Raw genomic sequence first — 14,217 nt, 5'->3', positions numbered from 1 at the left:
TTGCCACGAAGGCCTAGGCTGTAGGGAAGGGACCGTTTGATATGGAATGGGTGGCAGCTGTCATAATGGAGGTACTGTTGCTTGTTGGTGGGTTTGATGTGGACGGATGTGTGCAGCTGGCCATTGGACAGATGGAGGTCAACATCTAGGAAAGTGGCATGGGATTTGGAGTAGGACCAGGTGAATCTGATGGAACCAAAGGAGTTGAGGTTGGAGAGGAAATTCTGGAGTTGTTCTTCACTGTGAGTCCAGATCATGAAGATGTCATCAATAAATCTGTACCAAACTTTGGGTTGGCAGGCTTGGGTAACCAAGAAGGCTTCCTCTAAGCGACCCATAAATAGGTTGGCATATGAGGGGGCCATCCTGGTACCCATGGCTGTTCCCTTTAATTGTTGGTATGTCTGGCCTTCAAAAGTGAAGAAGTTGTGGGTCAGGATGAAGCTGGCTAAGGTGACGAGGAAAGAGGTTTTAGGTAGGGTGGCAGGTGATCGGCGTGAAAGGAAGTGCTCCATTGCAGCGAGGCCCTGGACGTGCGGGATATTTGTGTATAGGGAAGTGGCATCAATGGTTACCAGGATGGTTTCTGGGGGTAACAGACTGGGTACGGATTCCAGGCGTTCGAGAAAGTGGTTGGTGTCTTTGATGAAGGATGGGAGACTGCATGTAATGGGTTGAAGGTGTTGATCTACGTAGGCAGAGATACGTTCTGTGGGGGCTTGGTAACCAGCTACAATGGGGCGGCCAGGATGTTTGGGTTTGTGAATTTTAGGAAGTAGGTAGAAGGTAGGAGTGCGAGGTGACGGTGGGGTGAGGAGTTTGATGGAGTCAGGTGAAAGGTTTTGTAGGGGGCCTAAGGTTCTGAGGATTCCTTGAAGCTCCGCCTGGACATCAGGAATGGGATTACTTCGGCAAACTTTGTACGTAGAGTTGTCTGAAAGCTGACGCAGTCCCTCAGCCACATACTCCCGACGATCAAGTACCACAGTTGTGGAACCCTTGTCAGCCGGAAGAATGATGATGGATCGGTCAGCTTTCAGATCACGGATAGCCTGGGATTCAGCTGTGGTGATGTTGGGAGTAGGATTAAGGCACACGCACGGAATTGCTAGCTTTCGCAACCGATGGTTGCTTCTTCAGGAAGGAGAGGGAGAGACGAAAGGATGTGGGTTTTGGGGGAGAGGGTGGGGAGTCGTTCCAATCCTGGGAGCGGAGGGACTTCCCTTGGGGGAAAGGAGGGACGGGTGTACACTCGCACACACATACACGCACATGTCCATCCGCACATACACAGATGGATATGTGTGTGTATGTGTGTGCGAGTGTACACCTGTCCTTTTTTTCCCCTAAGGGAAGTCTTTCCGCTCCCAGGATTGGAATGACTCCTTACCCTCTCCCTTAAAACCCACATCCTTTCGTCTTTCCCTCTCCTTCCTGAAGAAGCAACCATCGGTTGTGAAAGCTAGCAATTTTGTGTGTATGTTTGTGTGTTTTGTTCATGTGCCTGTCTGCCGGCGCTTTCCCGCTTGGTAAGTCTTGGAATCTTTATTTTTAATATATATATATATATATATATATATATATATATATATTCTTCAAATCCAGGTATCTACAAACTTTCTTGTGACCATTGCAATAAATTTTATATCAGCCAAACAGACAGGCAGGTATTTTGAAATCAGATTGAAAAAACACACGTGAAGTGGTAAAAGCAACCAATCTGCATTCAACATGTGTTTAAAAAGCAAAGCACATAAATTAGAAGATATTGAAAAACTGAAGAATTCTACACAATGTATGTAAAGGATACAATGAATATTTTGGAGGAAAAAAAATTGACGCTCATACAGAAAAATACCCAAAGACATCTTCACTGAACAAACAGATAAGAAAAAAATGTATTTTATGTAAAGATCACAAAATGGTATCTCTGAAAAATTAAATATAATCACTGACTTTCTGCAAAACAGAAATTCCATTGAAAACATGTAGCATAAATGGAGCTGAAGTAGTCAATAAGCTTTGCAAGATCACACAAATAATAAATAAACATATAGATAAAACGATCATATCACAACAAAAAGATAAGACATTTATGCTCCAATGTTTCATATGGACCACATCGTACCAACTAAGATGTAAGCATAAGGTGCCATTTGCAGACATGGACTAACATAGATATAAAGAATGATATTATACATATTATACCATCTTCCCAGGTAAACTTGATAATGGCAAAAAGCCAAAACAAACTTGTCATGTAACTTGTGTCACTATGAGTAAATAAATAAATAGTGCAGCAAAAAACTTATACTTAAAATAAGATGAATTGTTCTTTGACCTCATAAAAGCTGTGGGCCCACTGGAAAGGAAATAGTTAAAGAAATAAAATAAAAGTTAATATTATTTGTTAAAACTTCTAAAGTGCTATGTATGGTTGCAGGGTTGATGATATCAGGATATTCTAAAGCTTATGAAGCCTTACAAGATAAATCATATGCTGAGAGAGCTATTAAGGCAGCAAATTTCATAAAGGAACACTTGTACAATCCCCAAAATCAGACTCTGTTACGAAGTTGCTACAGAGGTGAAGATGGCAGTGTAGTTCAAATGTAAGTTTTACTATCATAAAGTTTGAGTTGTATATTTATTTAATAATTTTGTAGTTGTTTGCCAACCTTGCATGTTGAAATCACTTAGTTTTCTGTTGAAAAAAATCATTAACCACATATGTTTTAGGTGTGAGACTACTTCAGTAACAAATGAAAATGAGCGTTTTATTCATTGAGAAAATAAGTGTGAATCCTGGCAGATAAAGCCTTTTCTAAAGTAGTCTCTTTCAATTGTATACAGTTGGCCGACAATTATGCCGTGTCTGGAAGTTATGCTGGAACTTGTATTTTGAAATTGCCCTTACAACAAACACCCTCTACCTCACCCTGAATGATCTCTTGTAATTAAAAGAAATTTATCACATTTCTTTGATTTAACGCTAAGGCTACTTGTCTTCTGCTTGATTGGTTGGTTGGTTTTTGGGGAGGGGACCAAACAGTGAGGTCTTCGGTCCTGTTGGATGAAGGAAGGATAGCGAAGGAAATTGCCCTTACCCTTTCAAAGGAATCATCCCACCATTTCTCTGAAGTGATTTAGGGAAATCATGGGAAACCTAAATCAAGATGGCTGGACATGGGTTTGAACAGTCATCCTCCCAAATGTGAGTCCAGTGTGCTAACCATTGCGCCTTCTCGCACGGTTGTTTTTGGTTGCCAGTGACTATCAGCATTGACTAGCACTGTAAAAAATGTTGCTTCTCCTTTTACACTATTATGATGCTGTTTGTATCTAATATTTCAAATAAAGCAGTTCAATACATGCAGATAAAGTCTGTGTGCCACTACAGTAATTGGTAACTGTGCAGTTTTTGGCATCTGAGTATAAAGCTCCTGTAAGAGCCTGCAGAAGTAGGGAGTGTGAGTGAGTGCATACCTTGCAGTGCTCAGTACACACATTACACGTCAGCTTACTCCGTGCAAGGCCACAGGCAGTCAATAAAAGCTGTTCATGTTAAATCAACACCATCTATTGCTCTGTCACCATCATCAGTGACTTCTGCATACAAATGTTTAATAAGTGAAGTAGTGGTTAGCATAACTTATGCAGAAGATAGAAGTGATGTGGGTCAAGCAATTAGCAGTCCTCAGATAGAACCACTGAAAGTGCAATTTACATAGTGGTAGCTAGGAACTTTTCTTTGATCCCTAATGTTCATTTGCACTTATGACAAATTTAAAAATCATTTGTGCAATGGTACAAGAAGAAAAGCACAGCTAAATTTTGCAGGAAGCAGCTCCACAGCAAACACATTTTAAGTTGAGAATCCATCAAACATTTTGTGGGTCGCATTAGGAAAATTAATGCTAACATGTATGAGCTCAGTGACAACAATGACGGAGAATTGTTTGAAGCTGGACAAAGGATATTAGATACATTTTTGAATGGGCTGCAGGGTGTTGGGCAAGCAATAAGATTGGCATGTTGTGAGACATTTGAAGAAGCAATACAAATGAGAGATTGATTTATTGAAGAGCTACGGAGACCTAAAATTAATTACAAATAGATTGGTGCGTATTTGAAGAAGTGTGCTCAGGAAAAAACTATTTTTCATGTTTATTCATCAACCACTGATTGTGTATATCACTTAGAGTTAGACGTATATACAGTAATAATATTTTATTTTGAAAAATAATTATTGCATTTAAATTTTACATTAAAAATTAAACAATGGAAACTCCAGGTTGAAATATCAACAATGTAGGAAAAGATAGTTTGCTACTTTCCTTAAAGATGACATATTAAGTTGCAGACCAATTCATTCACACAAGCAAGCACGCCTCATGCACAAATGACTGCTGTCTCCACCAGCTCAGACCAGAAAAAATGCACACCATTCATTCACACAAGCATCATCTCGCACACACATGACTGCCAATGCTGGAAGCTTGAACCAGAATGTATTCTGGTCTGATGTGCCAATGTTGGCTATGATGCGCATGAGATGTGCTTGCTTATGTGAATGAATGGTGTGTTTCTCTTACTTTTTTGTGCCTTTCTGTAACTTAACATGTCATCTTTATGGTAAGTAGGAATCTTATCTTTTCATACCTTGTTTACATTAAAAATTAAGTGTGTGCTTTATAACAATACCAGAGAAGGAAAGTTGCTACTCACCATATAACGGAGGTGCCGAGTCGCGATAGGCACAAATAAAAGATTCACACAATTTGGTTTAGAAACAATGTGATTTAGAAACACGCTATTATAACTATGTAGGGACTTGCTTAATCTAGTATATTCTAAAACTATATTATTTATATTCTTTGTTCCTTAGGAGTGGATAGAACTACTGTAAGTTAAAGTCTCTGGCTGTGGGTTTTTTTTTTTTTTTTTTTTTTTTTTTTTTTAACTATGTAGAGACAGGCTTTAATATGGGGGGAAGGTACTGATGATATTTTTAGATCTTTGAAATGTGGCTGGCATGACTGTTGGAATGCCTGCAATTGTTCTCACTACTTTTTTTTGGTCATGAACACTGTTTTCACTCCATAATAGTTGTCACATAAGATATTTCTATAAGTTAAGTGAGAATGGAAGAAAGTATAAAATGAAGATTGAACCTGTTCCTTATTGACACATGGTTTTAATTTGCATTGCAAGTAAATTACACATGATAGTTTAATGCACAATTGGTCTGTGAGTGCATCTCGTTTCAGTTGTGGAGCCAAATGAATTCATAGTAGGCTGACAGATTCAGTCTCATGTACCTTTTTATTTACTTAATGGAGGTAGAAGTATATTGTCTCTGTTTTGTTCTCATTTTTCTGTAGCCACTGTGTAAACTTATCAACCAGTCATTGTTTCCTTTTCACTTCATCTGCATTAGTATCACTCACTATCAGGGTTTTATTATCAACATATAGTCTTGTAGGGAAAAGAACTAGGTAGTTCATTTATGTATATAAGAAAAAGGGGCCAAGACAGAACCTTTTGGCACTCCTGTAGTAACAAGTAGGACACTGAACCTACAAATACTTACAGTGGCAATTTGTTTTATGTCTAAGAGATATGATTTGGTTAACAATAGTTCATTATCCTTGATTCCATAGCTTTCAAATCTAAGCATTAGGATGTCATGTGATACAGTGCCATATGCTTTGCTGAGATCAACAAGTCCCAGCACAGGTAAAAAAATAACTTTCAAACCATTCCAAAATATCTCTGACTGGACATTTTACAGCTCAAGTGGTGAATAGAACACAATGAAAGCCATACATCAAAGAAGAGGTTAGAAAATTGTTCTTAAAGTAGCTGAATAGTTGCTCTTTCATGCAGTGCTTAGTGACCTTAGATATTATGGGAATGATTGGTATTGGCCTACAGCTGTCAGGACTGTTTTTATCTCCGTTTTTATAAATTGGAAAAACAATTGTAAATTTCAAAGCATCATGGGAATATCCAGCTTGAAGCATGAAGTTTATGAGATAAGTTAGAGGAGACACTTTAATGTCAGTGGTGTGTTTCAGGATGTAATTTGAGAAACTGTAGGTATTTTTACTATGTGTGTTACCTAGTTTAGATACAATGTTGGGTTCAATCTAGCAACTAATCTGAGTCCACTTGATAGTCCTGCCTCTCAAATCAGATAGGCCTGTGTTATCCAAGGTATTGTCAGAACTATTTTCATCTATTTATGAGGTAACAGATTTTCCATGATTTTCACTGTTTGTGAAAAAATTACTTAGCACGTCAGGTGATACTGGAGTCGCTTGCTTGTTCCTGTGTTTCATTGATATGGTGTTTTTTTCTCTCTCTATGTGTCTGTTCCGTAACGGGATCGCCACCTTTTACTATGTATGAAGTAGGAATCTGTGAATTCTTTTAGGTCAGGGGTATCAGTGTGGTTTATTCTGGTGCATGATCAGTTTTGACCATCAGAGTTACTTGTGGTCAACATTTATTAAATTAGAGTATCACTAAACATATCAAATGCACTGTTAGTGTTGTCACAATTACTCAGACTTTTACACACAACTTTGGATAACTTGTCCCTTGAGCATAATGCGATCTGCTTTTAACATCTTAACCTAGGACGTTTACTGTACACCATAATTAACACTTTCAATAATCACCCATATGCCTTGGTGATATGATAATATTGGATCTATCATGATATGATAATATTGGATCTATCAAGCCACAGTCTAATCCAGTTTTATTAATGTTGGTAATTATATTGTCGAAGCAGACATCTTGTCTTGTTGGATGTTCATCAATACAGCACAAACTGTCAGCTTGTAAGTGCCTTAAAAAGCTGGCCACAATTTGAGTCTTACACCTAATGTCAAAATTGTCACCAAATAAATACAAGCCTGAAGTTGCCATATTCCATCTCCAAGTAATTAGTGAGATTCTCAACATATTCACGTAATGCAGTAACATCAGATTGTGGATAAAGGCAGACAGAGAAAAGTATTGTCTTAATACTAGGAGAAGATAAATCCAGCAATTTCAAAAACTTCCTCTTGAGAAAACATTTCGACATTTAGTGTCTCATAGCTAGTGTTAAACACTTTCTTTACAAAAATAGATAATCCATCATAGCTAATTCTAGTCTCACAGAAAGTGTTTGTTTGCACATATCCATCAGGAATGTACACATCAGATTCAGCTTTCCTGTGCACGCACTCATTTATACAGAAGATATGATAGGGGTTTGTGTTTAAGATGATCTCCATTTCATTTAATCTGTTTCAAAATGACTGTATATTTAAGTGGAAGATTAGAAACCTATTGCCAGTTGCCACTGGTAGGAAAAGCACATGACTGTTAGTCTCCTCACATTTAGTACTGACTGTGGGCCCCCACACAGTAGCTTTAGATTCCTACTTTGACTTAGTGTTCTAATTTAGCTCAAGTTATAATAATTTTTTCTAAGACATGGAATGTTTAGGCTGAAAGTCTGCTGGCAACAAGGGTGAGAACTGGTCACAATTGTGTTACCGTATTTACTCGAATCTAAGTCGCACTTTTTTCCTGCAGCTTGGAATCGAGTGCAAAGTAAGTGGAAGTTCTGAAAAATGTTGGTAGGTGCCGCCACAACTAACTTCTGCCGTCGAATATGTCTACACATTAGCGATTCACAGGCATGCTTTCCAGGCACAAAGATAAATACTGGCACCAAAACCTCTGCGCCAGAAAAAACTGTAGAAGACGAGATTTTTTTCTCCGCCCCGAGTTTCGACCACTGCATTTTCATACATTATCCAACGAAGTAAATACAAATTACGTATTGTTCATCTTCGAATGTAGCATCATTTCAATGTACTGTACTGCGAAAATCGGACTGGCAAGACTGTTTGGGATGTTTGTCAATATGGCCAACTCTACGTTCTGAATTTTTTCTACCTATGAGAAGAGATGGTTGCTAATAGGAACTTTTATGAATTGTGAATCACATGCAGTATTCTCTTCATGTTTGCTGCTATCTCATTTAAATCCAGTCTGCTTAATAAACTACGAAACTACAGTGAGACAACAGCAAACGCGGGAGAATATACATATCATTTCATGTTTATATTCGTATTATTCTTATGCCTAATAGTGATAGTCAGAAATGAAGCACGTCAATTGACTAGATTTTTAAATCTAAGATGACTAATTTCTGTGCAGAATGTTATGTACTAAAGAGGCGTCTGCAAAGATTTTCAAATGGAGAATGTTATGTACTAAAGAGGCGTCTGCAAAGATTTTCAAACGGAGAAAAATTTTCGCTAAACTCTCGTTCAGAACATCTTCTATCATACACAGTCTATTATTTGGATCTTGTTGATCATTGTCAAAGAAAGCAGCAGTGTTAGTAACAAGAAATAGCAGTCTCTTGCCATTGTTTCACTAATGAGACGATTCCTCTCTTTTTCATTTTTTTAATTGTAAGCGGCGGTAGAGCGCACAAAAGCAAGCCATGCCGCGAGCGGAATAGGTCGTAAACACTGATTATCAGAATACGACAAACAGTGCATGACACAGTACAGTAATGCATTTTCAGCTTAGAGTGATGTAAACAAACAGAACGGCACTTATCAGATCAAAGAAAAATAAGCAATCAATCCAAACCAGATGAAGCACGTGAAAAAGGAAGGGTACCCGTATAAATCGTTATCAGGAGAAAGAAAACTGGCGTTCTTCGGATCGGAGCGTGGAATGTCAGATCCCTTAATCGGGCAGGTAGGTTAGAAAATTTAAAAAGGGAAATGGATAGGTTAAAGTTAGATATAGTGGGAATTAGTGAAGTTCGGTGGCAGGAGGAACAAGACTTCTGGTCAGGTGACTACAGGGTTATAAACACAAAATCAAATAGGGGTAATGCAGGAGTAGGTTTAATAATGAATAGGAAAATAGGAATGCGGGTAAGCTACTACAAACAGCATAGTGAACGCATTATTGTGGCCAAGATAGATACGAAGCCCACACCTACTACAGTAGTACAAGTTTATATGCCAACTAGCTCTGCAGATGATGAAGAAATTGAAGAAATGTACGATGAAATAAAAGAAATTATTCAGATAGTGAAGGGAGACGAAAATTTAATAGTAATGGGTGACTGGAATTCGAGTGTAGGAAAAGGGAGAGAAGGAAACATAGTAGGTGAATATGGATTGGGGCTAAGAAATGAAAGAGGAAGCCGCCTAGTAGAATTTTGCACAGAGCACAACTTAATCATAGCTAACACTTGGTTTAAGAATCATGAAAGAAGGTTGTATACGTGGAAGAACCCTGGAGATACTAAAAGGTATCAGATAGATTATATAATGGTAAAACAGAGATTTAGGAACCAGGTTTTAAGTTGTAAGACATTTCCAGGGGCAGATGTGGACTCTGACCACAATCTATTGGTTATGACCTGTAGATTAAAACTGAAGAAACTGCAAAAATGTGGGAAATTAAGGAGATGGGACCTGGATAAACTGAAAGAACCAGAGGTTGTACAGAGTTTCAGAGAGAGCATAAGGGAACAATTGACAGGAATAGGGGAAAGAAATACAGTAGAAGAAGAATGGGTAGCTCTGAGGGATGTAGTAGTGAAGGCAGCAGAGGATAAAGTAGGTACAAAGACGAGGGCTGCTAGAAATCCTTGGGTAACAGAAGAAATATTGAATTTAATTGATGAAAGGAGAAAATATAAAAATGCAGTAAATGAAGCAGGCAAAAAGGAATACAAACGTCTCAAAAATGAGATCGACAGGAAGTGCAAAATGGCTAAACAGGGATGGCTAGAGGACAAATGTATGGATGTAGAAGCTTATCTCACTAGGGGTAAGATAGATACTGCCTACAGGAAAATTAAAGAGACCTTTGGAGAGAAGAGAACCACGTGTATGAATATCAAGAGCTCAGATGGCAGCCCAGTTCTAAGCAAAGAAGGGAAGGCAGAAAGGTGGAAGGAGTATATAGAAGGTTTATACAAGGGCGACGTACTTGAGGACAATATTATGGAAATAGAAGAGGATGTAGATGAAGACGAAATGGGAGATATGATACTGCGTGAAGAGTTTGACAGAGCACTGAAAGACCTGAGTCGAAACAAGGCCCCCGGAGTAGACAACATTCCATTAGAACTACTGACGGCCTTGGGAGAGCCAGTCATGACAAAACTCTACCAGCTGGTGAGCAAGATGTATGAGACAGGCGAAATACCCTCAGACTTCAAGAAGAATATAATAATTCCAATCCCAAAGAAAGCAGGTGCTGACAGATGTGAAAATTACCGAACTATCAGTTTAATAAGCCACGGCTGCAAAATACTAACGCGAATTCTTTACAGACGAATGGAAAAACTGGTAGATGCAGACTTCGGGGAGGATCAGTTTGGATTCCGTAGAAATGTTGGAACACGTGAGGCAATACTGACCTTACGACTTATATTAGAAGAAAGATTAAGAAAAGGCAAACCTACGTTTCTAGCATTTGTAGACTTAGAGAAAGCTTTTGACAATGTTGACTGGAATACTCTTTTTCAAATTCTAAAGGTGGCAGGGGTAAAATACAGGGAGCGAAAGGCTATTTATAATTTGTACAGAAACCAGATGGCAGTAATAAGAGTCGAGGGGCATGAAAGGGAAGCAGTGGTTGGGAAAGGAGTGAGACAGGGTTGTAGCCTCTCCCCGATGTTATTCAATCTGTATATTGAGCAAGCAGTAAAGGAAACAAAAGAAAAATTTGGAGTAGGTATTAAAATTCACGGAGACGAAGTAAAAACTTTGAGGTTCGCCGATGACATTGTAATTCTGTCAGAGACGGCAAAGGACTTGGAAGAGCAGTTGAACGGAATGGACAGTGTCTTGAAAGGAGGATATAAGATGAACATTAACAAAAGCAAAACGAGGATAATGGAATGTAGTCAAATTAAATCGGGTGATGCTGAGGGAATTAGATTAGGAAATGAGACACTTAAAGTAGTAAAGGAGTTTTGCTATTTAGGAAGTAAAATAACTGATGATGGTCGAAGTAGAGAGGATATAAAATGTAGACTGGCAATGGCAAGGAAAGCGTTTCTGAAGAAGAGAAATTTGTTAACATCGAATATAGATTTATGTATCAGGAAGTCGTTTCTGAAAGTATTTGTTTGGAGTGTAGCCATGTATGGAAGTGAAACATGGACGATAACTAGTTTGGACAAGAAGAGAATAGAAGCTTTCGAAATGTGGTGCTACAGAAGAATACTGAAGGTAAGGTGGATAGATCACGTAACTAATGAGGAGGTATTGAATAGGATTGGGGAGAAGAGAAGTTTGTGGCACAACTTGACTAGAAGAAGGGATCGGTTGGTAGGACATGTTTTGAGGCATCAAGGGATCACAAATTTAGCATTGGAGGCAGCGTGGAGGGTAAAAATCGTAGAGGGAGACCGAGAGATGAGTACACTAAGCAGATTCAGAAGGATGTAGGTTGCAGTAGGTACTGGGAGATGAAGCAGCTTGCACAGGATAGAGTAGCATGGAGAGCTGCATCAAACCAGTCTCAGGACTGAAGACAACAACAACAACAACCCGTATAAATACGGACGGAGCGCCTGACGCATAGCAATGGCTACCTGGTAAAGCTTAACTGCTAAGCTTACTACTCGAACCAAACTACTGTAGCTGTATCGTCATTCATTCGACCTAAATTGTGTCTCATATTACAATGGGCCAACTTTGTTTCGATTTGGAGGTGCGGCCTAAAACTTTACTCTCCCCTTGAATTTCAAGTCTACAATTTCAGGTGCGGCTTAGATTCGGGAAAATTTTTTTCCTTGATTTCGAGTCTCATTTTTCAGGTGCGGCTTAGATTCGAGTGCGGCTTAGATTCGAGTAAATATGGTATTAACTTTGGGCCAAATCTGGTTGGAATTGGCCCCTCTCATTTGCTTCCCTATGTGGGAGCCTTTAGGGCAATGGCTGGATTTCTTTTATAGCTGCTTTCATACATTATTTTGTTGACGGCTTTATTTGTAGCTCATGTTATTGTCTTCTTACCAGATCGATTTTGATGGTGTCAAAGTATTGTGAAACTAGCTTTTTCATAATTGTTGACTTGAAACAGTTTTATGTTTTTAAACTTCGAACAGAAGTGTTATCATCAGAACAGGTAACAAAGCACAACTTCTCATAAGAGAAAGATTCAGTGTTTCAGCAGTAGAGTGGAAGGACATATTACATGAAAGGGTAAGAAGGTGGACACAAGGCCGAGAATGGAGAGCTTTGGGAAAAGTACATTATATAACAGAAGGGATGGGACGGCCACTGCCAGGTCCACCTCTAATAAGCAGTAATTACTGAAAGCTGCACTGAAGACAGTTCCAAAAATCTGCTCATTAATGCAATTTACCATGGACAAAATGTTTGTTTCCTAGTCAACATAGTGCAACAGGATACCCAGGTGTTTTTTTTGCAATCAGATGTTGTTATTCTGTTAGTTAAGTTAGGGTTCAATCACTGCCCCTGAAACTTTGCGTATTTTCTTTTGACTCGTGTTAAAGTCTCGATGGCATACCAACAAGAAGTCTACGGCTTCGCTGACTGATTTGCGTTTTTACTCATAAAATTTTGCTACATTTAAACCTCCATTCATTTTCCTATCATGGTGCATTAATCACCTATGTTGCGACACTTTGCAGCCATCTCTGAAAATGCTGGCTGGGCATTTGCCTTGCCCACCTGCTCAGGGCCAAAGTACCCAAGTTGGTCTTCCAGACCACTCTTGCTTTCATATAGCATCAAAACACTTTGCCACTGTGAATCGTTGACAGGTAACCTCTTATATACAGTGGAAATTCAATTTTACGTTCTTCAATTTTATGCTTTTTGCAAATTTACACCGTAAATTTATAGCCCCAGTGAAAAACCCATAAGATCAATGCTAAAAATTTTACATTTCTTCCTAGTAAGCTTCACCTTGATTCTACATTCTTACTCAACATCTCACTTGACTTTGCCCTGTTTTCTTCCTATTAACATTTGATGTGGCTGAACAGTTATATAAGTGGCATAAAAGATAGACGGTTTGCACTATGTGTGGTGGTGGAGTGAAGGGAATATTTTAGGTCATTGTGGGATTTGGGAGAGGAAACGCTTATATAATCCATGATTGGCATTGCCAACACAGCTTGCAATGTTTAACTTCATTTTGCAGTTATGATACAACTACTGCTAAACTGCGGCAGCAATGGAAAAACAGGGCAGTTGATGTGAAGTGTTCTGGACTGAGTCAATATATGATGAAGGAGCCCAGCTGCCACCTTTTCCTGTGCCACTTGTAACTCAGTCCTTTCTTTTTTCATGTATTTCTGATGTACTGTATTCAGCAACACTATCAATTATCAATCTTTTAAATTCAGACACGGGGTCCGAAGAAAGGAAACTTCCATTTCTGGCTAGTGAGCTCGTATTGGCTAGTGACTTGTTACATCACCCACTAGTCAGTGCAGTCACCACACCACACTGACACTCATAAAATGAGCTCTCCTGCTAAATGTGTGGAGAGGGGGAGTTACCCTTCAACAACAGGAGTGCAGGTAGGGGTGAAGCATTTTGTGAAGTGCTGAAAATATATTTTTTGTGCAGATCAAGTGCTACGGCAGAGATATCACATGGAAATAGAGCAAGGGTTTTGCAACAGCACATTTTAACGACTTCCATGTTCAAATCTGACATGATACAGTTCAACAACTACATAAACTACTCTCGTAATTACTTTGTACCACACACTGTTGACAGTAATGATTGGCAGCAATGATAGAACGCACGAAGCAAAACTGTAGCACCTGAGATTTCTTTTAAATTTCCATTTTACACAGTGTATGGAAATTCACTGAGCCAACTTCTAATAAGCTTGTAACATAAACTTGGGAAGTAAGCTCATTTGTCATATCTCTCATTGAGAGAAGGAAACACACCCTTTCACAGTACTCCTCAGTTTTCGGTTTAGCACACAATGTTCATCAATTTTTGCTTTTTTCTGAATGTGCCCAAAGGAAAGAGCTCTCAAAAACCCATTTTCACATATAATTTGTTGTGATAGCTCAATTACCTTGCACCCTGATACCAATTTCAATTTTTTGCTGAGTTTTTACTAGCTGTGACACATCTGTGATTTTTGAATAAATGATGATATTCATTACCA

General features: G+C 38.8%; 1 protein-coding gene across 1 annotated transcript in view; it reads left to right on the top strand.

Moving 5' to 3' along the window:
* The window catches only part of LOC126335330 (spermatogenesis-associated protein 20), a 293,157-nt gene that overhangs the window by 81,856 nt on the left and 197,084 nt on the right, over positions 1–14,217 (top strand). Inside the window, exon 9 of the mRNA XM_049998487.1 lies at positions 2,444–2,612. Within this exon, the coding sequence (XP_049854444.1) occupies positions 2,444–2,612 (169 nt within the window). The remainder of the gene's footprint in view (positions 1–2,443; positions 2,613–14,217) is intronic.

This window comes from Schistocerca gregaria, chromosome 2, assembly GCF_023897955.1.
Source record: "Schistocerca gregaria isolate iqSchGreg1 chromosome 2, iqSchGreg1.2, whole genome shotgun sequence".
In the NCBI taxonomy this organism is placed as follows: Eukaryota; Metazoa; Arthropoda; class Insecta; order Orthoptera; family Acrididae; genus Schistocerca; species Schistocerca gregaria.
The sequence above is the reverse complement of the archived record's forward strand: the minus strand, read 5'-3'. Positions and strand labels throughout refer to the sequence as shown.